This window comes from Strix aluco, chromosome 16, assembly GCF_031877795.1.
Source record: "Strix aluco isolate bStrAlu1 chromosome 16, bStrAlu1.hap1, whole genome shotgun sequence".
Taxonomy (NCBI): domain Eukaryota; kingdom Metazoa; phylum Chordata; class Aves; order Strigiformes; family Strigidae; genus Strix; species Strix aluco.
The window spans coordinates 446,050-471,016 of record NC_133946.1 but is presented as its reverse complement, the minus strand read 5'-3'; the positions used below and the strand labels follow the sequence as shown (position 1 = coordinate 471,016).

Below are 24,967 nucleotides of genomic sequence, written 5' to 3'. Positions count from 1 at the left end.
TCAAGATACCAAATCCTTGTTTAAACCAGCTATGAAGTTTTTGTCCTGTAGTGAGTCCAGAGGTGGCTGCAATAAACTAGAATTCAAAAAATTTTGTTTGGCATTTTAAAAAAATCTGACTCATTGAGACTGGACACTTTTTTGTCATTGTGGTACAGCCCAGGACCTGAGCTTCATCTTTTTCCCTTCCTTTAAATCCTCATACCTGGACACAAATGGGTGGAGTTTTTCTGGTTAAAATTAATTTTTTAAATTTTTCTTATTTTTGAGGATTTTTTCCTGGGTTCTGTGTTTTGTTATTGGATTCTTAACTTTTTTAAGTCTTAGGATTGTCTTCAGTGGACTGTCTGTTTTACTTCAGTGCTTTCTCAGAGCATCATACCTTCTCATCTTGGGTTTTTTTTTCTCCGCCCTCTTTTTTTAAACTGTGTTTGTTTTCTTTCTGGCTTTGCTTTCATCCAGTCTTTTGCAGCCACTTTTCTCTGGAATGGTCCTTTTTCATGTCTCCAGCAACTTCAGCGACATCTGTAACAATTGGAGAATGATTCTGTTTGAGATCTGTAGAGTAGTCATGTGAAACTACATGCATGTAAAGGATTATACAGAGGTTTTCAGAGACAGAATTGTGATTCTCATAACGGTACAGCCCCACCTCCTACAAGTGACCTAAGCGTATGGAAAGACACTTCCTGAAGTTACCTACTGGTGAAGGAGCCAGTGGGCTGTCAGTAGGGAACAGGAACGGAGATCCCTTAATGTGTGTTATCCAGATGTGCATCACTGTCCATCCTCTTTCCTGTATTCCATTAAAAAGGTCAGATTCTGGGAGTAGGGTACCTGAAGGGCATGTAGATTGTGTCCACTGATGTCTTTAAATGCAGCAGAGTGCATGAACACTGGTGTCTCTTGATATATGTATACTTGCAGTGAATGGGCAATGTATCTCTGGTTATAGGTAAGTAACCTTCCTTTACTGGAATGAGGAAGAGCTCATTGAGTATGGTTTTGACTTACTTTTGTTAAAGAAACAGTTCTATCTCTTCTCTACACATTTTTTTAAAAGGCTGAAATTTGCTGACAAGTAGCACAACCTTAGAAATGTTACCTTTCATTCGGAGAGTGAAGGGAAAGCTATGTCATCTCCATTCTGTTTGTATTGATTACTGGCTAATGATGAATGTTTCAAGTAGTGACCATGAGGTAACAGACTCATTCAGAAGTTTACCTTTGTGGAGTGGAATGCAAAAGAACATTGCTGGGTGCTGCTCTGCAGCCAGGTGATGAACATCTGAGCATTCTTGTGTCATCAAAGAAATGGCTTTTTGAACCTTTGATAGACAAACCGTGACATTTTCAGTGCTCTGCTTTACATAATAAGCTGTTTATTTTGCTACTCTATGTATTTATAAATGTACTTGTATTTTAATGTATTCCATTATTCTTGTGACCCTAGCTCATGCTTCTTTAGAATCTTCAAGCAGTATAGAACAGGAAAAATACCTACAAGCCTTGTTGAATGTGATATCCGTCCACTGCAAAATGAATGGCAGTAATACTCTCACTGTTAGACCAACAATTGCTCTGTCTCCAGGTAAAACTGGTTTATATAGTGCTTTTCTATGGTTAAGTTGAAAAGTGAGTTTTCTCTGATTTGATGTTAGGACAGCGTCCCATAAGAATTCTGATGTTTCTTTATTGTTACACTTTCCAGAGAGCTTATTCACTCTTAGTTTCAGTGAATGTGTTTTCTGTATGTAAAGAATGTTTCTAATCTTTCCCAAAATATTTTCCAGTATTCTTAATCTGACAGTAAATTATTATCCATCTGTGAATCATATTTTTTGATGAAATTCACTTGATTATGATGGCCAATCTTGAGGCATTAGTAATTTATTACAATTCTGGAACAAATACAGTTCTCCAGAATTTCAAGATGCCAAAACTCTCCAGGGTTTTTTTGGTATCAAATGCATCAATGACATTATATAACAGAATTAAAAGCAAAGAAGTACTTTAAAGTATTTTATAACAAATTAAGCATGTTGAAAACTGTATGTTGAATAAGAGACTGTCAAATTGAAGACAATGCAAAATACTGCTGTTATTTCATATCATGAGAACAAGCTCAGATTCTATATGAACAGATACACTATTTAGCTGCAGCAGCAACGAAAGGTATGTTCATGTGTGTTGCGTACTCATAATGGGTTTTTAATGTAATTTCCAAGTAGAGCTTTACTTGCAGTGAAAACTTTCAAAATACACTATTTAGTTATGCATGGGTGGAACCATGAAGAAATTAATTGGCTTTATTTCAGTTATTATGTGATGAAACGTGGTAAGGTTTATGTGAATGTAACCTGAGTGTCTTAGAAAGAGGAGTATGTGACTTGAAATTGTGTCTGTCTTGTCTTATTCAGTTGGTGGTAATTGGCCTAATACAGCCAAACAGTAGCTTTTCTTGTAAAATAACACCATTCCTAAAGTGTGTATGCTCTGCTTCATTTGTTGTAAAATATGTTGATTGCTTAGCTGTATCTAACATCTCTGTACTGCTGCCAATGTATACATCTGTCTTAAAAAATAAATCTGAAGTACAAAGTCAGCAGGAATTAGCTGTATTGTGTGAAAAAGGGCATTTTATCAGTTATGTTAAATAGTAGTCTGAGTAACGCTAGTTTTTTAATCTTCTTTTTTTGGCTGACTTTAGGCACTGAAAGGAGGGCTTCAAGAGTGTCTACTGTGTTTATGCAGGTAGTGCCAGGACATTTGGATGTAAATCTATCCAATAGCTTTGCTCGAGGAGGTTAGTAAGACTAGCTCAAAGTCTATTATTTGAAGTAATAAATGCTAACAAAATATTAGTGAAATGAAAATAATTACACTACTTACCGATTCATTACTCTCTAAAACAACAAAACAGAAATTACAGATTAGCCTCAGTTCGTAACATTAAGTCCTTTACTTACCATTGAAATAAAGCTTGTTTCATGTTGGAAATTAGTGGAAAATTCAGCATTCAATTAGGAATTAGTTTCTAAATACTTTGTGATTCTTCCATATTTTTAATTTGTCTAAAATGTATGGCCTGAAAATGCATATTTTGTATTAAGATTGAATGCACTTTAGACTCTCCAATTACAGATCATTCCAGCATTTGGCTGAAGATTAGCTGATGCTTTATAAAGTTACAAGTAATCTATCTGAATAATTTTACTCTAGTTAAAGGAGGGAGTTATGTGGCCAGGTGTAGTAAATAGGGAGATACAGTGCGCTCTTTGGAAATAATTATTCTGAAAAGGGAGCATTTTATATTTCGTTTATTACCTTTTAGCCCTGAAGGCTCCTCTTACAATTATTTCTAAGCATCTAAAAAAGTTGCTTTTCTTCCTTTTTGATACCTCATCTCAAATTAGTTAGACCTACATTGACCTGCTGAGGTCCATTCCAGCCTAAATTATTATACGATAGAAAAACTGTAGCTTCATATGAGGAAGAATAAAACAATTTTGTAGAGAAAACCTTCCAGAAGGGGTGGATGGGATTAGAGAAATGAAGGAAGAAGGCAGGAGGGTGGGAGAAAGGGAAGAAGGAAAATACTGAGAGCTGTATAGAGAAGTTATGTGAGAATTGTAGCAGAAGGGAAGAGAGGAAAGACAGTTGAACGGTGATCACCAAAAAATGGAAAATTCTGTGCATTTTCATTAATCGTAGTATATGCATATTTCATATCTAAAAGTTCTGTTTATGTTCTCTGCTCACTGTCTCATTATTGTAGTACATAGAGATGAAAACAGACAGTGATTTTAATCGGATAGGTAAAATGACTAGGAGAACAGGAGTTAATAGTTTCTGGAATTGTTAGATAAATTGGTGGCTGTGCCCAGCCTGACTTAGTACTGGAATAATGAAAATGCTGGGTAGCTCACAGCAGACGTTTGGTTGTACTCCATCTCCTCGTGTTGGGATAAAAGTGCCAACAGCGAAGTGGTGCTGAGGGGCGGTGAAGGTGCTCCAGATAAGTAAGGGAAAGCTTGCTGGTTGACTGTATGGAAGTTGTCTTTTGAAGATAAAAGGATTACTGAAATAGCTATTGCTGGTTTCTGGGATTAGAGTTTGTGGTAAGTGTGATAGGATGAGTTTGTTGCTACTCGGTGAAGAAAAAAAAGGAGTCTCAAGGCAGTGTTAGGTCACAGATGTGTTGTTTTGTTGGACATTGAAGTCTCTTGGCTAAATTTCAGCAGTAATCAGGAAGAGGGCAGAGAAGTTATCTTGTGTCTTGCTGGATTGATGCCACACCTGCTCTATATATCTGAAAGGTGTAATAACAGCCCAGTATCTGCAGTCTATTCACAGTTCAGCAGAATACATGAGGACTTTGCTGAAACATAAGAATGTTTGACAAGTACAGTGGGAGCCCTAGTGAAGGTGAGAAGTTGACTGGGTAAGAGAGAACAGGGAAAAGGAATATCTCCCTGTAGAATGTAAACACTAGGTTTTTTTAGATTAGCTAACACAATTCTTTTAGAAGAAGCTCTAAAATGCACAAAGTATATAGAATCTCTAAAATTGTTCTCAAATAAATTAATTCACGTGATTCAGTTTTTCACTACTTATCCACAGCTGGTTATTTTTCAAATGTGAAGTGGTGTCACAAGACAGTATACAGGACCAAAAATACAGGTTTTTGGTCAGCTGAATAAACAGACTTACGCAGGCAGTCTGAAAAAGATGATTTCTCTCTCCTTCATATTCCTAATAACTCAAAAAGCAAAAAAAGAAAAAGGAAGGAAAAAAAAGACAATTGGGTGAGCTAGTTACTTTATCATAGCAAGCAGCTATGGATTATGCACTACGCTGTACTACAATAGCAGTACTTTTGTGAGTTTGATTCTGGATCCCTCTTTCTTTCCTTGTTTTTATTCTCACACATACCAGGGCTCAAAAGCCAGGTTCAGCTATGATGCACCAATTGAAAATGACATTTTCTACTTTTTGTGCCACACAATGTATTTTTAATGCAGATCCTTTAAAAATTTTAAGTTAAAAGATATTTGCCAATGCTTGAATAGTATTTCTCATTTTTAAAAATCATCATTGTACTGAATACTCATCAATTGGCTGGAATATTTATGTCTGTGTCAGGTATGGGTTTTTACTTTACGTGGAACAGTGTAACAAAGTATTTGCCTAAAGTCCAGTTAAGTTATTTCTGATCTGAAATACTTGGCCAAATACTTATATTTCATAATATATTTTCATTCTTGGACCTTTTCTTTGGCAATTCCTTGGTTGACATCTTTCCTAAGAATTGTAAGTTCACTCAAAATACATACTTTTTCTTCTTATATTACTTTATAAGTATAGTGTGGTTCTATGGAACTGCACTTCTTACCTGGTATTGTGTAATTCAGTAGAATAAAATGTTTTCTTCTTGTGAATTGCTGCCGTTGGAAAAATACTAGGATATTTAATAAATACAGACTCAGCTCAGACATTTATTTTGAAAGCAGGAGACACTTAACACTTAGGGTGTATGTTTTAATAGAATATTTGTATTTTAAAAAGTTGCATTGATGTGCCTTTTGAGCCAAAAATGTACCCTCTGATAAGCATGTAGGGATCCCACTGAAAATGAAAAGTTTTGAAAGGGGGGGTGAAATCTCTTTGATACATATTACATGTTTTCTAAATTATATACCTTTACACAGTCCTTTAAAAATGTTTGTAGGTGTATAGAACTAACATCTTGCACTCTGATTTGATTTTGATGTCCATCAAATTACGTATCTAAAGTAGACTAAAAAAGAGTTTTAAAAAAGCACTAAAGTTGGGACTTTTAATAAAGCTACCTTTCAGCTGGATAGAAGCTTTCAATAAAGTCTTCAGCAGAATGATTTAATCATTACATTTCCCTTGGTATTATAATCATGGAAAAACACATGATGGCTGTGCTACATGTTTGAAACTATTGCAATGACAATGAAAATTACTCCTTTTTGATAAATGGGTACTTCATTCCCATTCTATATTGGTTTTCTGGCTTGATTGATGTTTTGTCTTGTGATGACTAAGATTTGTGCTGTCTGATAAATCATGTACTATAAAGAAATTCAATATATACTAGATCTTTGGAAATTAATAAGTAACCCTTTTCTTTTCTCCTGCAATGTGTCTCGCTGCAATGTGCATTCCATTCCTCCTCCTTCTGTCTTAACTGTTATCTACCAGTGCTTGGGTACAGAGATAAGTGTTTCACTCATTCAAATTCCAAATCAGGAACTAAGGGAAGAGTCCATCAAGGTACTGTATTCTGTGTCCTGAAAACACATTCATTTCTACCATCTCCATAACTACTACAATATCTTAATACATGCTAAAGTGATACTGACAGAAAGCCTTGATTCTACCTTAACAAAATTTTAGTTTTTTAGTTCAGTGTTGTGGTTTGGTTTTGTTTTGAGGTTTTTTGGCCATTGAATGTAGTGATGCAGTGACAGTGATTAGTCACATACTTGTTATTCGTTAATAATGTTATGATCTAATTCAGCATGATATGTAGAAAATTTTATGTGTGAAAATTTTAAACAGCAAAAAATTACTTTTGCAAAAGAGCATTTAGTATTTGTACTGCTTTAGTAAAATAACTAAGAAATAGTGTTCCCTAGTCAAAATTATTGTTAACGTTAGTGAACAAAGAAAAGTTTATTTCTATCAAATTAGAAAGTCATAATAATACGGTTTATGTCAAATAATGAAAGCTAGATACTGCGAACAAAAAATAAGGTACTAGGCAAAATTAGAATAGAAATATAATTGTGTATTTTAATCACTGTTATCCATTGCTGTTAAACATCTTCACCTGCATGTTATTTGTAACCAGTTTTGTTGCTTTTGATGTGCTACAGGTGCTAATGATGGTGTACATTTGTAAAATGTTAGAAAGTGACATTGAATGTTTGTATATATCAGGTTTGGGGACAGTTGTCTCTGTTTTAGTTCGCATTTTTTCATATCAAATGAACAAGAAATTATTTCTTATTATTAAATGCTTGCTGTGATTTCGGTGCTAAAGTCTTTATTTCATCTGTAGTAGTTGAGATGTGGAACAAAAGCTTATCCTAAACATACTACTTTACTGTATGAGGTATTTTATAGAACTGGCTGTCTTTGAAGTGGAAACTGTTTAGAACTGCTACCAATTTGTAAATTCCTAGCCAACCATTCTCAGTTACTCCTATTCGTTTGCTCACATCTGAGACTAGTAGCCAGACAGGCAGACAAGCTAAACTTTACAGAAAAGTCCCTGTTGAGGATTACTATACAGAATTATTCTTTTATAGAAACATGATCCTGCTTCTAAAAAATAGAAGAAAATTATTTTGCTGGTTGAGCTATCTCAGTGGAATTTTACTGTTATCTGCAGCTTTTTTTCTTCTGTGCAAGAAATGTTAACTATGCATATTATTGGATTTTCCTGAAGTGGTTGGAGGGTGTTTTTGGTACTGTAGTATCTAAATTTCTACTACTACAAGGGGTTTCTGGTGCCTCTTTTGGATATCTTGCTTCACAGATTTATGGACAAGAGCCTCTTGTGATAACCTGATTTATTGCATATTGGGTTAAAGAATTTCACACTGCCATTTGAATGCCAAATTTAGTATACTTTAAGGGATTTGATTTTCAAGTAGTGCTATTTATATTCTGAAAATCAAGTACCTTCCACATACCTCACATTGGACACACAAAAACAGCCTCACAAAATTTCTGTTATTAATTAAGGCACAAGAAACAGAAAAACATTTACTACTTGTCTTCTGCTAGTGCTAAACAGTCCTTAGCAATCTGGTTTATCACTACTTTATGTTGAAATCACAAAACTTGCTTAAGCATGATCAGATCAGACCATGTCTGTATGCTGAAGGAATTTCTTCCTCTGGAAATGACAATATAGCTACGTCAGCAAGGCACAATATACAAACTAGAAATGCTGTTGAGAGGCAGAGGTTATTAGGTTGGTGCGGTGCCATTCAGATATTGCTGGGCTGCTTTCAGATACAAGTCCGTGGTTCCACATCACACTGCACTGTTTCAGGCTCGTGTTGTTGCTGTCTTTGGGATCTGTGTACCATGCCTTGCTGCCAGAGTAATGCCAGATTAAAGCTGTAAGGCTGTGATCTTCTAGGCATCCTTCTCTCTACTCACACAACTATACCGTAGTCACATCTGCTAGAATACAGTTGTGAAACACACGATTAAAAAAAGAACTTCCGTACATTCGTTTTCATTTCTAATTGCCCATTAGAGATGGACAATTAAATACTAAAATTCATGGCATTCTGCATTTTAATCATGGCATTTCAAGAGTAAATACAGAATACTTTATCCTGAAATGTAATATTTGAATTGAACATAGTTACATACATTTTTATTATAATACAATGTGGTTGATACTATCACATTGTGTAGGGCAAAAGGAAAACAGGAATGCTAGGTAACAGGGAATTTTAAGTGATACTATTTCCAATTTTGAAGAAAGTAATTATATAATATTCTTACTAGTTAGACTTCCAAAATAATATGCCTTTGACAAGGAAATACATCAAATTTTTGACCCTACTTCTGAAAAGAACAACACTAGCAATTTCATTTCCATACACTTAAATGGACATTAATTACTTGCAAGTTGTGATTCATTTTATCATGATATCATAGCAACCATTTTCTCTACAGTAGAAAGCACTGTGCAGTTTGAGCAGTATCTTAGATTAAATGACAATGTAGTAGGATGCTTTTAACAATTTTTGTTATGAAAATATTACGTGCTGTTATTTATGTCCTATGAAGGATGCAAATGACATGTTTACGTACTTTACTTTCCAAATTCTGTTTTAGCATATGCCTTAATAAGTATGATCTCCAGTGCCTCACACAAAGAGGTTTTTAAATATTTTTCATCTTTATGAAGGTGTATGGGCAAGTCTTCGTTCAAGCAACCGATTTATCAACACTCAGACTCCATTCATTGATGTTGGCGCACGACTTGCAGGGAAAGATAATGCCACTTCCTACAGCAGCAGCACTTTTCTGCAAAGTCAGCTTTTGAGACGACAAGCAGCCCTCTATGTATTTGGAGAAAAATCTCAGTTACGGGTAATGGCAATTTTTTTTTTATATTAACATAGTTTTTATTTTGCTTGAGTTCAATAACCCTAATGTTGTTACAAAACAGTAAATAATATTCTAGATAAGGCAGATGGATAACTCTCCTAAAGGCGTAAACTCTTATGAGGATTATTCCTATACACAGGATAACAATGCCATAGAACTCAGTGGGCCTAGGATGGTGAAAAATCAAGCTCTGTGATTATACAGTACAACAAAGTTAACATAAATTAAAATATACTAAATTATCTTAAGGAGCAGTTAAAAATCAGGCTCCAACTCACAAAAGTTCTGTGAGTAGAGCCCTATTTGTTACTTTTGCTCAAGTGCTGACGTGTAGTAGAGCTAAGAGATACAAAGATGGGTAACATGACTAGAGGAATGGAATAGCTTTTGTACAAAGAGCATTCAAATTGGGAAAGACATGGCTAGGAGGGAGATACATTGCTAGGCAACAGCATCCAGCAAAGCCCTCCTATTTGGAAGTCACCATGTCTCAACTGTCTCCCTGCACTGGCTTTGCAGGGGGCAAGGGCAGCAGCTTGGCTGTGTTCAGTGTAGCTGCTGGGGTAAAGATGAATGATGGGACTGTAGACAAATGGAGCGGGGCTGGTGTAGCAGCAGCGGAGCTTGCAGCCCCTTTCACAGACTGTTCAGGGCTGTTCCAAGGGAAGAGCTGAAGTTCTGTATCTGTAAGTCCTTGCTTTCAGAGCCACTCTTGATTACACCTAAATACATACTACTGTACTCTGATTCTGCTAGTGTTCAGCTGAGTCATTGTCTCAGTGATTTCTATTTTGGGAAACATGAAACAGACTTATTTGGTAATTTAAAGTGCAATTTTATTTTTCCTGATATGTTGAAGTATGTTATGAAGCAAAGGGAATGTTGTTAGTCAGGAAAGCAATTACCAGAGAAGAAAACCTTGGTTACTGTGGGCAGCAGTTAAACTCATATGAGGCCAAACTGATGTGAATAAGGCCAACCCAGAAGTCTGTCCATCTGGTGTGATTACATGAAGAGGACCGTAATGTCTACAGTTTCATACATCTTTTTGGATAGATTTTATTTTAGATGCAGTTGTTTAAGAAACAGGTATCCTCTACATTAAATCTTGGTAGTTTTACTTCTTTTTTAGGAAATGTTTGCAATGAATTTTTTTAAATCTTAGCATTCAAAGATTGAAAAATCAATTGTTTTCTACTCTTATTCAAAATGTGAACATACATAAAATATTATGTATTTTTTGAAATATATAACTTCCCAAATCAGTTATTGGTAGTAGGAAAATACATCAGTATTCAATTCTTTCTGAATTTGTTATGTCAAGAGATGGAAGAACCATGATGTATCAGAATGATGACTCAAAATTCTTTGCAGATTTTGTTTCTATTTTGACTTTTCTTTGTAATTTCAAATGTTCTTTTATATCTTCTTTGTATTTTCAGTTGTATTTTTAAAAGATGACTATATAGCAGGCATTAGTTCTTATTCCATATTTACTTTCTTTTATAATTGATTTGTAAATTAATTTTCCTTTTGGTTTCGTCATTACACATTGGCACATAAAGTAGTCATTTTTAATTAGTTAGATTTCATTTGACATTCTATTGCTTTCTAATATAATTAGCACAGCAATAATTTACAGAAATAGACTGTTAAGTCTATAATCAAAGTGTTCTGATATGATAAAGCGTAAGAATATAACATAAAAGAGTAAACAGACATTTCAAAAGTAAACATCATTTATCATTATTAGAACAAACTGTTCTTTTGAACAGTAAGAAAGCTCTTTATTTTCCTGCAAAATTTTTCAGTTTTATTGAGTTGGCATTTTCATTTGCTGTTCTGTAGAACATTCTTCCCAAAGTTTTCAAGCAGGTCTATTCATACCAATTTTTCGTCTTGTTAAGTCATCTTTTAAAAACATAAGCCCCAGAAGACTCTGACCACAGAAACACTTTGATGAAAAGGAGTACAGGAAGAGTAACGCAAGAGAAACAACTACATAGAATTAAATTGTCATAATCCAGTAGTAACAATTATTCATGTTTCTATTTGTTTGATTTAATGAATTGTAAGTGAAGAGTTCACTCATGCACCTAAAGATACGTAGTAGAAACATCTTTAGTGTGCTGCTTTGAGGTGACCCTTTAGATCATTTGTGCAAAAAATGGAAGTTGTTTAATGTATCAGCAGTCACAAACTAGGCAGGGATAATACGTTAGTGCTTGGTATAGGTGAAAGCATTTTTATTACCGTACAGGTATGTATTATTATGCAGAATATAAAAAGAGCTGGTATTGGATGTGTAAACAACAAGAGTTGGACAAAATCAGCACGAAATGGTCTGAAGTCCATTATGATGTATATAATTTGGAAATTGTTTAAAAATCAATACTGGATTATTTTTGCTGGTTTAGAGTTTATGGGTTTTTCACTTTTTTGTTGTTTTGTTTACTAACACAATTTTGCAGAAGATTAGTCATCTCTGGGCATTTCTAAGGAAAAGTGTATTGTGTTAGCAAATGTGAGAATAAAATTACATAGTGATTAAGTGATTATTTTGGACCTTCTCGTTGATTTGTATCTAGTCTATAAGGTCAATTCAACTTTTGTTTTTGTATAAAGAAATCTTGTTGATTTTTCATTGTGAAGTATTTTCCTACCTTTTGCTAGCATCCTGCTAACTTGGAATTTGCTGGCTTTGTGAAGGGCTTGGCAGAGCGTGCGTTACTGATGTTGACTTCTCTAAGGACCTGCTTTATTCTGCTAAATATCATGTCACATAAATTGAGCGTACAAACAGAAATATATAACATTTTAAGGAAATTGTGCTAGTTTTCTGAAGTGCTTTTATCTTACATTATTACATCTTAGCATTGTAAAAAAGCAAGTTCGCTAGTTGAACTATTGAATTTATTTTTGAACCATGCCAAAATATAAGCAGAAGTAAATCTGGGCTTTCACTTTCCTACATTTTTGCTTGGCATCCCATGAAGCAGCTTATTGAAGATTATTTGCAGACCGAGTTTAATTCCATGAAAGAGCAATTTCTTAAGAAAACTGACAAAGTTTGCTGAGAAGATCTTCGGTGATGCTTCATACATGAGAATTGGTTTTCCTAAAAATGTTCTCTATATTATCCTTTTCATCATAGTTGTCGTTTTTTCAGTTAGCTAACTTGATCTCTTAATTAAGTCTTTTTCTCTTTTTGCTCATTTTCTATATGCAGTAAGTAAAACAAAGCATGAAGAATTCTGCTAGGAAAGCCTCACATACCTCTTGGAAAATATATCAGATATTCCCCGACTGCTGTTCTGTGTTGAACTAGGTACTTTAGGCAAAATGTCTCAGTGTGCAGTGACTGCTTAGATGAGTCAGCTAGGTTGCAGTTTTGGGCAGTACATTCTGCTGTTATGAGTTGTAGATGGGTACTTTATTATGGTACATTTTGCAAGTGTTGTAAGGATTTTTATTATCCTGGGCAGGTGTTTAACTAAACAGATTTTGAATTAGGAATTGAAATATTTAGCAATAAAGCAGGCAAGACTTTGAGATTTAATAAGACTATCAGTAAAAGACACACTTCCCTTTTAAATTACATCTGCTCTTGTCCTTTTCATACAGGGATTCAAACTTGATTTTGCTTTGAATTGTGAATTTGTTCCTGTTGAATTCAGTGACATCCGACAGACAAAGGCAAGCTTTAAAAAGCTGATGAGAGCTTGTGTTCCCAGCACTATTCCTACAGATTCTGAGGCAACATTCCTTAAAGCACTTGGGGAGTCAGAGTGGTTCCCACAGGTAATTTATATGACAAGTACTTCTAATAGTCTATATTCAGTACTGCTTGCACAAAATGAATTCCATGTTTTTCTGACAGGGAACTATTTGTTCTAACCAGCTGTTCTTCTTTGTTCATTGTAATTATTTTGCATGCTATCAATTCTGTCATTACATAAGCATTATTATTTTAATACAGTCATAACATTTACAAATGTGGGAGGCATTTTTTATAACATAATTTATGGTTTATAACATGGAACACATACACAATTTATGGTCTTGGTTTTAACTGCTTTTTCTTATTTTATATATTTTAAAAATCAGAAAAAGTTATATAACAATAAATGAGCCTTTTGATTTTAAAAACCATATCCTACTCCTCATATGTGTTCCCACCATGAATTTCCATGTGCACAAGTATTTCACAAATAAGCTAGCATATGTTATCTGTTGTGGGACATGGTGAAATGTTTGCAGAGCAGAGGGTCTGCTGAACTGTTCTTTCTGAATCTGTTCCTTAACTTCCTTATCTCATATTCCCTTACATAAAGATTAACCAAACAAAGGCAAGACTGGAAGTAACTTTGCAAGATTCAAAATAAGAAGGATGTGGGGAAGTCGGTTCTTTGTAAATCTAAAACCATTTTAATTATAGTGAATGTTTTTTTAACAGTTGCATGTTGTGTTTTGGAATCCTCTGCTGAATATATTCTTCTCAAATGCAATTAATCACAGCTAACAGAATAGACTCTTATGCTGATTTCTTAAGGAGCAAATACATGTGAGTAACACAGCCATTTCAGCAATTATGCACCAGAAAACGTACTCCTGGATGAAATGTGCTACCGTGCAAGGAGTGGCTTTTCTTTCCTTGAGGTCTGATCACTCCTTAGAGAGCACAGGTGCTGGTCACTGCTCTGTCTGGCCACTGCCTTCTTCAAGAAGCAGAGAAGTGGGAAGATCATGAAGACTTGACTTCCTCGTCATGTGAACATTTTCAGTCACAGAGTAGTTGAGCAAGTTGATAGGTGTAGATAAATGAATCGAATGTCACTTTGATGAAATAAACATGTCCCTATAGCAGCACAGAGATCCAGGGGAGATTATAACATTGGAGTTACTCTCTTTAAGAGGAAAAGTAATAGTTTATCACTCTGCTCAGGACTAAATCATCATGTAAACCACATTTCTGTGGTTTAAATCATGTTGGATGTGACTTATGTGAAGAAGTTAATTTATGACTGATTTGACACATTTTCTGCTATTACTGCAAAAGAACGTAAATCTGCCATCTTGGAAATGTGTTTTTATCGTATTAAGCTTTTCTCTCCTGGGCAATAAAAGTTACACAGTATTGGTTTTAACACCATATAGGCTAAATATTTCTTTATAAGGATGTGAATATAGAAGAAGAAATTTGAAATGCTGCCCATCTTCTGAATACAAATGATAAAAATAGTATTTTGCTTTTTTTAGTATTGAATCTGTATAACCAGGTTGCATATCAGTTTCTTCATTAAGGACAGCAAAAACCAGCCTTTCTTCTATTCTACTGCCTAAGAAAGTATAGAACAATAAACAAACTGCTTAGCTTTAAAAGGGGTTCTCTTTTCAATCTTTTTAATCTTCAATTAAAAATTGCAGGAAAATTAGTCACTTTTATTTTCTAAGTAATGGCTATGTGGATGTTCAGAGGAGTTAAGTGTTTTCCATCACAATTTCCATAGTAATATTCATATGATTGGGGTATTTTAAGAAGTAAAAATGGGACTGCCCTAAACAAGTATGAATTTTCTAGGGTTTAGCTGTTGATTGGTTGATCTTTTTTCCTCTTACTTTCTCCAATTTAATTTTGTTCTCCCTGAGTCACTTTCCTGTGCCTTCTGTACTTTCTGAACTTATTTTTTTCCTTGCATAAAAGATCTTAAATGTCTCTTGCCATCTTTTGTTTATTTGTTTTTCCTATACTGCTTTCTCCTTTCTTTCAGGCTTTCATCTTTCCTACTGCTGCTATTAGTTGGGTTGTATTCAGAGAGCAGTTTCATTCAACTGTAAAAAAACTGAATTGCTTACATATTGTCTGTTATGTTGTTAACCAAGAATGCCATCATAGTATGACAAAAATGGTAGAGGCATCATATAGATTTTCCTTTTAGTAACAATAATATGAGGTCTCATAGTAAGATAAAATTTCAAAAATTCACCTAAATTTTTTAACCTGCTTATACCTATGTTTGAATCAATCTCATTCAAGTCAATAACCCTTCCCAGAGAAATTAGCTAACCCACCTGTTCAATGAATCTGAGTATTACTGCATAAGGAATATTAGAATGCAAATAATTAATGTGACCTCTTCTCATATGTTTTAGCCAGTCTGCCCAAGTATAAGAAACACTGTTTAATCTATCTAAACTATTTCCAGATTATAGAATTAGGATTTTTCTGTGTTTGTTTTTAGGTTTGGTTTTGGTTTTTTTCATTGTTATTGTTGTTATTATTATTAAATTCATTCATTTCCAACTTTCATGGGATTAAGCATTAGAAATATTATCTTGTAAATATCTCACATGGGTTCTCCGATCAAAGTACTTAGTGACTTCATGGAACCTTAACATTTCACAGGAAATTATTTTAGAGTTAAGCCCAGGATGGAATTTCTCTACAATAAATCTGTCAGCTGTGTTGTTCCCTTTCTCCTTTTTATGACAGCTATTTTATTACCGTACTCATTGGTTTTAATACTTTAAGTTCCTATCTTCAAATCTTTGCTTACTTTTATTATAGTTCAGATTAAAATCCTGAGACTTACATTTTATAGCTTTCTGATCTGTTGCATCATTGCATTTCTCTGTGCTATATGTAGATTTCAGAATACATGTTTTAATATTAAATGTTAAAAGATTCTAGTATTGACAGTCTCTAGAAATTTCTCTTATACTTGAGTATGTTACTTATTTCTAATACTTTATAGCTTCACAGGATAATGCAATTGGCTGTGATCATCTCTGAGCTGCTGGAAAATGGTTCTTCTGTTATGGTTTGTTTGGAAGATGGCTGGGATATTACTGCACAAGTAAGCTGTTATTAAAGCCTTGAAAAAGCTAAATATTAAGAAAAAACACCAGGCAATACTTTTTTACACAAGTGACTGATAATTTGGTGTAACAATAAATTTGTGTTGTGGCAGCAGAGAAGAAATTAGAATGCATGAATTCTTGCATTCATTTGCAATTTACACCGTGAAAGAGTTGCTTAAAATGAATTTGTTCCAAGGGTCCTGATGGACTTACAGCTCTAAGGCTTAGATATAAAATCTGCATTCCTACACCTCACCGTATGTAAGAAGGAAAGCTGAAAGTTGCCACAACTGTTCATTTATCTTTGTAAACAGAGAGAGAGGAATTCTTTCTCTTGCCATTCACTTTCCATAAAAACGTACAGGGAGAAAACTAAATTTGTGCTAAAGTGACTGTAACACCTACTGCAAGGACAGATCACCACAACAGATAATTGTTTCCAAAACAAACTATGAATTAGGTGAATGAAGACCCGCTGCCTCATTTAATGGATGCATTGTGTCCATGTAGTTTTTTCATAATTCGGAAGATAAACACAGATATCAATAATTCTAGTAAATAAAAACTTCATGTGCAGCCAGCATCCTGATACCAGGTAAACAAAGCCAAAAAAGAATGTTAACATAATTATTGGAATCATTGTGAAACAATGAAGAATAGAGAAGGGGACCTACATAGCTGGAAATGAAAGAAATCTGTACTGTGTTTTAAAGTCTCCTGAGATGCTGTCTGTAAAAACAGGTTGAAGCTGGCTGGTGAGCACCATAGCATGGCAACACAGGAGAAACTCTAAAAGTCACCCTCAGAACCAATTCTTTAACACTTTCTTTGCTGAGGTAGCCGATACTATTTTATAAATATTTATTATCTTTGTTTTATTAATAAAATTTGTTTTATTTCAAGTGTAATTTAAATGTGGTAAGCATTATAATAACTTCCAAAGTCTATAGTTGCTCAGGTTTGACTTTTACAGTTATTGTAAAGTCTCAGTGTAATTGAAGCTTTTTCATGCGAGAGATTATTTGGTTTGTCTTAAAAAAATACTTAATGTATGTGGTAAAATACTTGTAATTGAGTTTACATGAAGGCTTTTGTTTCCTTGAACTATAAACCGATTATGGATTATTTATATTCATTGACAAAAGTGTTCTAACTTCTGTCACTTTTAACACAATATATCATGTCTTGTGATCTAGGTAGTATCTCTGGTGCAGTTACTCAGTGATCCCTTCTATAGGACACTTGAAGGCTTCCGAATGCTGGTGGAAAAGGAATGGCTCTCTTTTGGTCATAAATTCAGTCAACGGAGTAATCTGACTCTCAATTGTCAGGGTAGTGGATTTGCTCCTGTTTTCTTACAGTTCTTAGACTGTGTGCATCAGGTAAATTAATCTCTAATTTTAATTTACAAGAATTCTTAAGTAAGTGTGTAGATGCCACTATTTCAGATGTTATAGATAATGGTCTGAGAGAAGACTAGTAACGCCCTTCTCTAGGTTTTATTAAAGTGAATGGATTTCACCTTAAGAAGAGTTGGAATGGTTGCCTAGAGGAGACTGACCCATCCACGCAAAACAGACTAAGAGGGATGTTTGGCATTACCGATCCTCTAAGGTCATTTATGCGGAGATTTCTAAGTTTTTTAAGCTTAAGCCTGTTTTTTGGCAGTCTTGAAGTACCTTTATTCAGAACAAGAAACTGACTGTTAGTACAGTGAGTAGACAGTTTTTAATTCCTTGTGCCTGATGATGAGCGTTGTACTCCGTAAGTTCTGGAAACAACAAGCTACAAACCAGGGGGTCCTGACATGTTCTTATTTTTATATATACTGCATGTTCAGAAGAAGGTGAACACCAACAGTTACGTTGTGTAGGAAGAAGTTAGGTTAAGAATATTACACTCATTTCAGGTTAATTCTAAAGTCTGTCCTTTTCTTCATCTCAAACCAGTAAATTTAAATGCTTTGCAGAGTCTCTATGTATGCAAACACAATAGAGGAGCTTGCATAGTTCCCCTTGTACATATGTCTTTCTTCTCCCAGTTCTCTCATTTTTCTTGCTGAAAAAGCTGAAAAGTCTCTTGGACATTATTAACCTGTATTAAAATTTATGGATGACTGTGTCTCACAGAAGATGACTGTTAAACCAGTCTTACTGGGAACAGACATTCACAGCGAATACTTCCACGAAGTAGACTCTGAAAGAGAAGTCAGCGAGTAGACTTACTCTGCTACTGAAGCAAAGTCTACAGATTAAATAACTTGCTAAACAAGTGAAAAACAATCATTACATATCTATGGGACTGATAATGAATGAGCTTATAAGAAGATGAGTAAAGACTTACTGAAGAACACGTTGCAAAAAAGAAAAATCTTGTTTGTATTCCAACATTAAGCACCAACAGCCATCATTATTGCTGTCTTGCAAGTTAATCAATCATACACTTGGAATTTGGTTCGATTCCTACAGCATTCCCCATCAGAAAACCTTAGAAGTATTTGTCACGTCTCATGTTTCATTGATGTGTTTCCCAATGGCTGTGGTCCTCAGGTAATTTTTATTTAAAATGGGGAGATTTCTCTAAAGAGAGTCAGTACTGCATTTTTCATTCAAACAAGTTAATATCCCGAATTGTCACAGTAACTATTCCTTACAATAGCTTAAGGTTATTGGTCCTTTTCTGAAGTAGAAAAAACCAAATTCTTAGCTGCAGTGGCTACAACAGGACAGAATAGCCATGTCTTTTAATACTGAAACCCATCTGCTTGGTGGTTTGTGCAATTTTGTGTGTAAATCATTCATCTGGTGCTGTATTCTCTCTGCTGTGAGATGTCTTCTCCAAGCTTTAATGAGCTGACTGGATAACACTGTTAGTAGAATGGAGTAAACCTACATTTGATTTCAAGCAGTAGTGTAATTTTGAAGTGAATCCCTCCAGCATCTTCCCCTTACCATTTGTTGATGCTGTTTTGGTGCATGTGTACCAGATTTTTCCTGAAAGAATTTAACCTAAAAGGTCTGCTTCAGAATGTACTAAAAACTCACCAGCTCTTAAAAGGATCTGAACCAATGATTCATCACTTAAGTTATAACCAATGAGAGTCATAAATGTACAATGAGGTCATCAACTCAACTGGACTAAATCTAGTCCAAAGTAAAACAGTAAATGTGTAGTATAGCTGCAGGGACCTCAACCCCAGCTGCTTCAGTCTGCTCCTTTTGCTCTGAATTACTTGCTAATGTAGACATAGCCTACATCCTGTTTGTGACCCTGGAAATACTTTGTTCCAGTTTTACTGTAATAAATCTTAGAAAGTTGGCATAAAGAAAAGCAAGGAGATTATCCTCACATACTTGTGCAGTATTTTTTTTCTCAAGTCCGGAGATCACACAAACTTTGGAAACAAATGGATTATCCAAAGATTTTGGTTTATTCTCATAAAATAGAATGTACCATGGTTGTTTTCATGGCAGAATTCTTGGTTTTTCTTGGTTTAACACGATCTGCAGATAAGAACATGGAATAATGGATTATAATCATCCTGGCTTTAAAAGTTAGGATGAAATGTAAAGTGGTATAAACCCCTGCTGTTAACAGCTGTCAGGTATGATTTTTGCCTCCAGCTGCAAGGTGCCTAAACTATTGCTACTATACATGTGAATGTGTCAAGGAAATATAAGAACATTGCCATTGTAATTCATCTCAGATAGCAGCTTTGATGCATGTCACTAGGTATCTGACTCTTCTCTATCTTTAAGAGGCAGTATAAAGTATGCAAGTTATTACCAGATATATTTTACAGAAAGACCTGTATTTTCTGGGTTTTGGTGTTAAGCTGTGTCCATATGCCCTGGCTTCAGCTAGCAGAAAGACTACATCCTGCAGGCCATCTGGAGCTAGTAGAGGTAGACTTCTCTGGTAGAGATACTACCCTTCCAGTCAGTTAGCTAAGGGGTTCATGTGAACCTACCTCCTTTTCCAATCAAAATGGTAGAAAAAATTTTGTAGAAAAGACCATCTTATTTTGAAGGATGTGGATTTAGAAGCAGTTCAGTAGGTCAATCTGAAGGAGGCAGTAACTTCTCATGAGGAAAGATAAGGCTGTCTAGGGGTTATAAACTTTTCAGCCAGTGTAATCTTCAGCCAAGGGCATGGGAGCACAGGTTTACTGCATAATCAGTGTAATATAGATAATATAGACTTGTCTGTTATTAGGAAAAAAACTTTAAGATAAATGACTTAAAATCCTATTTAGAATACAACTCGTGAGTATGTTTTTTAGAAAACAGACTCACAAGGGTTGGTCTTCTAATTGATGATGGCATAGTATTGACTTACCAAATTCCTACAGTATGGTTGTAAACTCTAGGGAAATTAATTTTGATGTCAAATTAATGATTGAAGTTTCATAGGAGTTACTATGAAAAATTTACTTAACATTTGTACTTTAACATTTCTGTTAAGTTTCATTGGTTTCCATGCAGCTTGTTAGACAACTACAGAATCCAATTAGATCGCAACTTGACCCTGAAGTGTAATATATTATGATCAATTTTTTAAAATTGCCCATTCACTGGAAACAAATATTTGGTCCTTTCAAAATATTTTTAACCATTATAGTCTCGATATACTAGGTGCAGTAGAAAGTCACCACAGAGCCAGTATGTGCGTTAAATGTCATGGGTTAAACTAAAGATACAGAGAAAACAAATGAAGCAGTTACTTCTAAATTAGAACTGCATCATCTTGTAAAAAGTCATTGTTTATGCCAGTATCTCCAGGTGTCAGCTGAATTATTAATGTAAAATCATTCTTTCACAATAGCAGCATCTGGCAGATACACTCTCTGCTTTGAAGAAGATTGAGTTTATGACAGTGATGTCAGTGCAGGAAACTTTTCTTATTTTTTTCTGTATCTATTTGGTAATTTATTAAATATAATTAAACCAGAATGATTTTCTAGAGCTGACTTCTTCTAAGCTCAATAAGGAGCTGTGTTACAGCACCCTGTGTAAGAGGAGGTGACTGTGCTACTCCCATGGTAGATGTGTTCAGTTATTCCAGTGTTTGCAGGAGTAGCCATTTAGTGATGACAAGCCCAGGACATTTTGGAGTACTGTATTTCTTATTTAAACTAAGTAAATATTGGTATATAATGGGATTACAAAACGAAAATGTATTGGAAAACTAAGGAAAGGTGATAGAAGTGTAAGATTATTAAATCATCTGGGAGATATTTAAGTTAATTGGGAACATGGTGATTTGGAAAAGAATTCTAAAATGCTGAGTTACTCTAATCATAATATTGGAAACACCTACTGGTCTACTCGAGTTTTAAATGTTCATATATTATGGAGAATAAGCATTTTAAAAGATGACGCAGTTGTAATTTTCAATGATACTGTCCCTATAGACTTATCTTTCTAGGTGGTATGTGTTGAAATTGTATAAAACATTGCTTCTAACTTACATGTAAATTTTGAGTATATCCCTTAAAATCAATTAATTAACTGAAATGGCACCAAAGAGTTATCAGAGATAAACCAGCTGTATTTAACCTCAGCGTAAGTGGTTACATTGCCTACTGTAATAAAAATGTCTTTTATGTTTAATTGCTTAAATTAATACAATTATTTTCTCCTATGTTATATTTCTAATTTATCACTTCAGATGTTGGAGCTGTATTTTATCAGGAGGTTTTTTTCCCTGATAGCTCAGCCATATTTTAAATTTTGCGGACTGCACTGCAGCTAAACAAATCATCAATAACAGCTTCACCTAGCTGTGGCGTCTTTCCCATCTCCAGGTGTGCTGAAATCAGCCACAGCCATTAGAACACAGACAATAACAGTAACTACATTATTCATCGTTATCAAAGAAGAGTTCTAGATGATAGTTGTTTTCACTTAAAAAGTAAATTATATTATTATAACTTCTAGTTACTTGTAGTTCCAGAAATCTCAGAATTGGGATCATTCACAACACCTAGATCCATGACAGGATTTTAGTAGCAGCTTATTCTTGTAAGTGTTCAAATGTGTTAAAGTAATTATTGGACCATAAGTAGACATTTAGGACCCTGTATAAGTCATGTCAAATAGCAGAATGTAGCCTTTCCTTCTCATAATATCTTAAAGAAGACTTCTAACAAGGAAAAAACATATACTAAAGTATTTGTATATTTGTGTCTGTGTGTCTAAATGCACACACATCTGCAGAGCTTTTTATATTTCAGCTCAAATGTCATTTTTGAACAGAATTTGTGTACTTGGATTATATTTTAATATATGTCAGAAAAAATATTTTTTATAAAGAGAACTAAAAAGTTGCTCTGTCTATGAAGTCTTGAATTTATTATAGAAAAAGTTTTGCTTAGCTTTATTCCTACGAAACAGTGCAGGAATGTGGTCATTTGTATCAGGGGAGAAGTGGGGATAAAGTAAGTGTGGGTATATTGAACTGAGAAAGTATCTTAGCATTTTAAATGCCTAGCCACAAGCTAAGATTTAGATATGATAACAACAAATTCTTTAACTGAGGATAACAATTTAAGATGTTACATAGTTTTTACTGTTTTAAAAGAATAATGGCAAGAGACCTCCTCAGTATGGTGGGGATATTTTTGTACTATAATATTTTGGCACATATTTTGAAAAGGAAGAAATATGTGTAGACTAGCAAGTACTTCATAAATCGGGTGTTTCAGTGATGGTAGATGGAATATCATTTGCAGCATTACCTCTGTACATTTCTGCTAACGTTGGGATCTTAGCAACAGCAAGAAATCTGCTGCAAAACATTCTGATTAAAGTTTGGTTTCCAGCTACGCCCAGGAGTAGCATCTTTGCCTATGAAGTTACATGGTGCTTTAAGAGTTATCGTAAAAGATTTACATCCAGTTTGATTATTTAGAAGAATCCTGGAGTTTGTGTAATACTGCTTATTATACAGTACACCCTATCTGCTCTGAAACATTTTTTGTAGCATAGGCAATACATGAATTTAATTAGCTCTGAAATATTTTTAGACAAAATGTAGAAGGATCTGTATGTACAGACAAGACAGTTGTGTATGGATGTATTTGTTGTCAGCATGCACGGGGGAATTATTTTGCTGTCTTATTTCACATTATTATTTCTTACATATCTATTTGTATTATACCTCAATATCCTCTTTTTTTCCTTTCTTTTCCTTTTTTTTTTTTTTTTTTTTTTTAGATTCATAACCAATACCCAACAGAGTTTGAGTTCAATCAATATTACCTGAAGTTTCTGGCTTTTCATCACATATCAAATCGATTTAAAACATTTCTTCTGGATTCAGACTATGAAAGACTAGAACATGGTATGTGTGATGTTTGATTATTGCATATTGGTTTTGTAGTCATGGGTATTTTTCTCGTCAATATTTGGTCTAAAAAATTTCTTCAGTTTGAGATGGTCCAATAATTGCATCGTGATGATGTAATGAATTCCATTTTAGGATTATAAAGCAAAACGGAGGTGAAGAACATGTAGAATTTTCTGAATTAGTGATTCCTGAGCCATGCCACTGATGGGACTAAGAGAAAGTGGAAGAAATTAGTGCCATGCCTCAGGGGTTTTTAGCAATTTACCCACATGGTTCAGTTTCCCCTACTAAATACCTTATTTTAACAGAAACAAAGTCCTTGGGAATCCTTCAGATTGCATGAGGTTTCAGGAAAGGAAAGCCTTTTCATCTGTTATCTCTCACTTTTCTCTTGCATTCTCTTCAGTATTTCTCTTCAATATTTCCTTTTTATGCCATCTATCATGTGCAACCTTACTGGTTCCAAGATGTTATCTACTCTCAGAGCCCTCTTAATAAGACTGCACAATTACACTTGAGGCCGTTCTTGGAACTTGTTCACCAAGCAAAACACTTACGTGCTCTGAATTTCACTGCTTTGTGGGGTGGTTCTCGTGGCATATGGTCAATTTGAATGCTTTTCTTAAAAACTGTAGTACCTGTGGAACAGACTAAACTTGAGCAACCATTTCATTTTGACAAAAACTTAATTTTCATTATTAACCTTCATTTGACCAAAAGCAAGGAGTTGGAGTCAAATGACCTTCTGCTTCCTTCCAACCTGGGTTGTTACATGGTTCTACAGTTTGGGGGGGGTTGTTTATTCAGGGGTAAACTACCTTTCAAATAACATTTAATGCAATATAAAATCCTGTTTCCAGTAGTCTTTGGATAAACTATATGTCCTTCCAAAGTCATTTTGGATAGCACAAATCTATGGCTAACTTCTTTACACTAGCCTGATCTGTTTTCCTCAAAATGAGTTAGCAAGTAATTTCAGGTGCAGCTGGTCCAGCAGATTGGAAGGGCTGGTCCCAGTAACCTTGGGTGGTGGGGGGCAGAATCAGTTAGCAGGGCTTGGTGGTCTGCTGAGTCAGCATAGCCACAGGCAGAAAGGGATATTCATAAATATACTCAAGTATTTCAGTAAATTTCAGAACAGGTTTATAAATACAATGCTACTGAATAGTTGTGGTTGCAAAGCACAGCGGGTGTTTTATCAAATACAGTCTCTTGCAGGGGCATTTGATAGTAGATTTTACTATACATTTAGCATGTGAAATTCCTTTTGGCTATGCTTTAGTGTTTGTTATGTATTATCATGAAGCTATTTTTGCTGCTATTATTTTCTCTAGGGACATTGTTTGAAGATAAAGGAGATAAACATGCCAAAAAAGGAATTTGTATTTGGGAATGTATTGAAAAGATGCACAAAAGGAGCCCTATTTTCTTCAATTACCTCTATGCCCCTGCTGAAATAGAGGTATGATTTTTTAATACCGGTGGTTTTGTTATTCTCAGTGATTCCTTGTGTACATTTTGATACTTTAATTGTTCTCAACTGAATTAAGCATTTGGTGGACAAAGTTCACCCACCTTGATTGAC

The 24,967-nt window shown here is 34.6% G+C and overlaps 1 protein-coding gene across 7 annotated transcripts in view; it reads left to right on the top strand.

Annotated features, from left to right (window-relative positions):
• Nucleotides 1-24,967, top strand: part of SBF2 (SET binding factor 2) — a 302,371-nt gene that overhangs the window by 261,309 nt on the left and 16,095 nt on the right. For 4 of the 7 annotated variants that reach the window (XM_074841630.1, XM_074841629.1, XM_074841632.1 and 1 more), the window contains 9 exons: nucleotides 1,454-1,591; nucleotides 2,711-2,806; nucleotides 6,232-6,303; nucleotides 8,969-9,153; nucleotides 12,796-12,972; nucleotides 15,927-16,028; nucleotides 17,229-17,414; nucleotides 23,250-23,376; nucleotides 24,717-24,844. In XM_074841630.1, the coding sequence (XP_074697731.1) occupies nucleotides 1,454-1,591; nucleotides 2,711-2,806; nucleotides 6,232-6,303; nucleotides 8,969-9,153; nucleotides 12,796-12,972; nucleotides 15,927-16,028; nucleotides 17,229-17,414; nucleotides 23,250-23,376; nucleotides 24,717-24,844 (1,211 nt within the window). The remainder of the gene's footprint in view (nucleotides 1-1,453; nucleotides 1,592-2,710; nucleotides 2,807-6,231; nucleotides 6,304-8,968; nucleotides 9,154-12,795; nucleotides 12,973-15,926; nucleotides 16,029-17,228; nucleotides 17,415-23,249; nucleotides 23,377-24,716; nucleotides 24,845-24,967) is intronic. The other 3 variants (XM_074841634.1, XM_074841635.1, XM_074841633.1) reach the window with 2 other exon arrangements.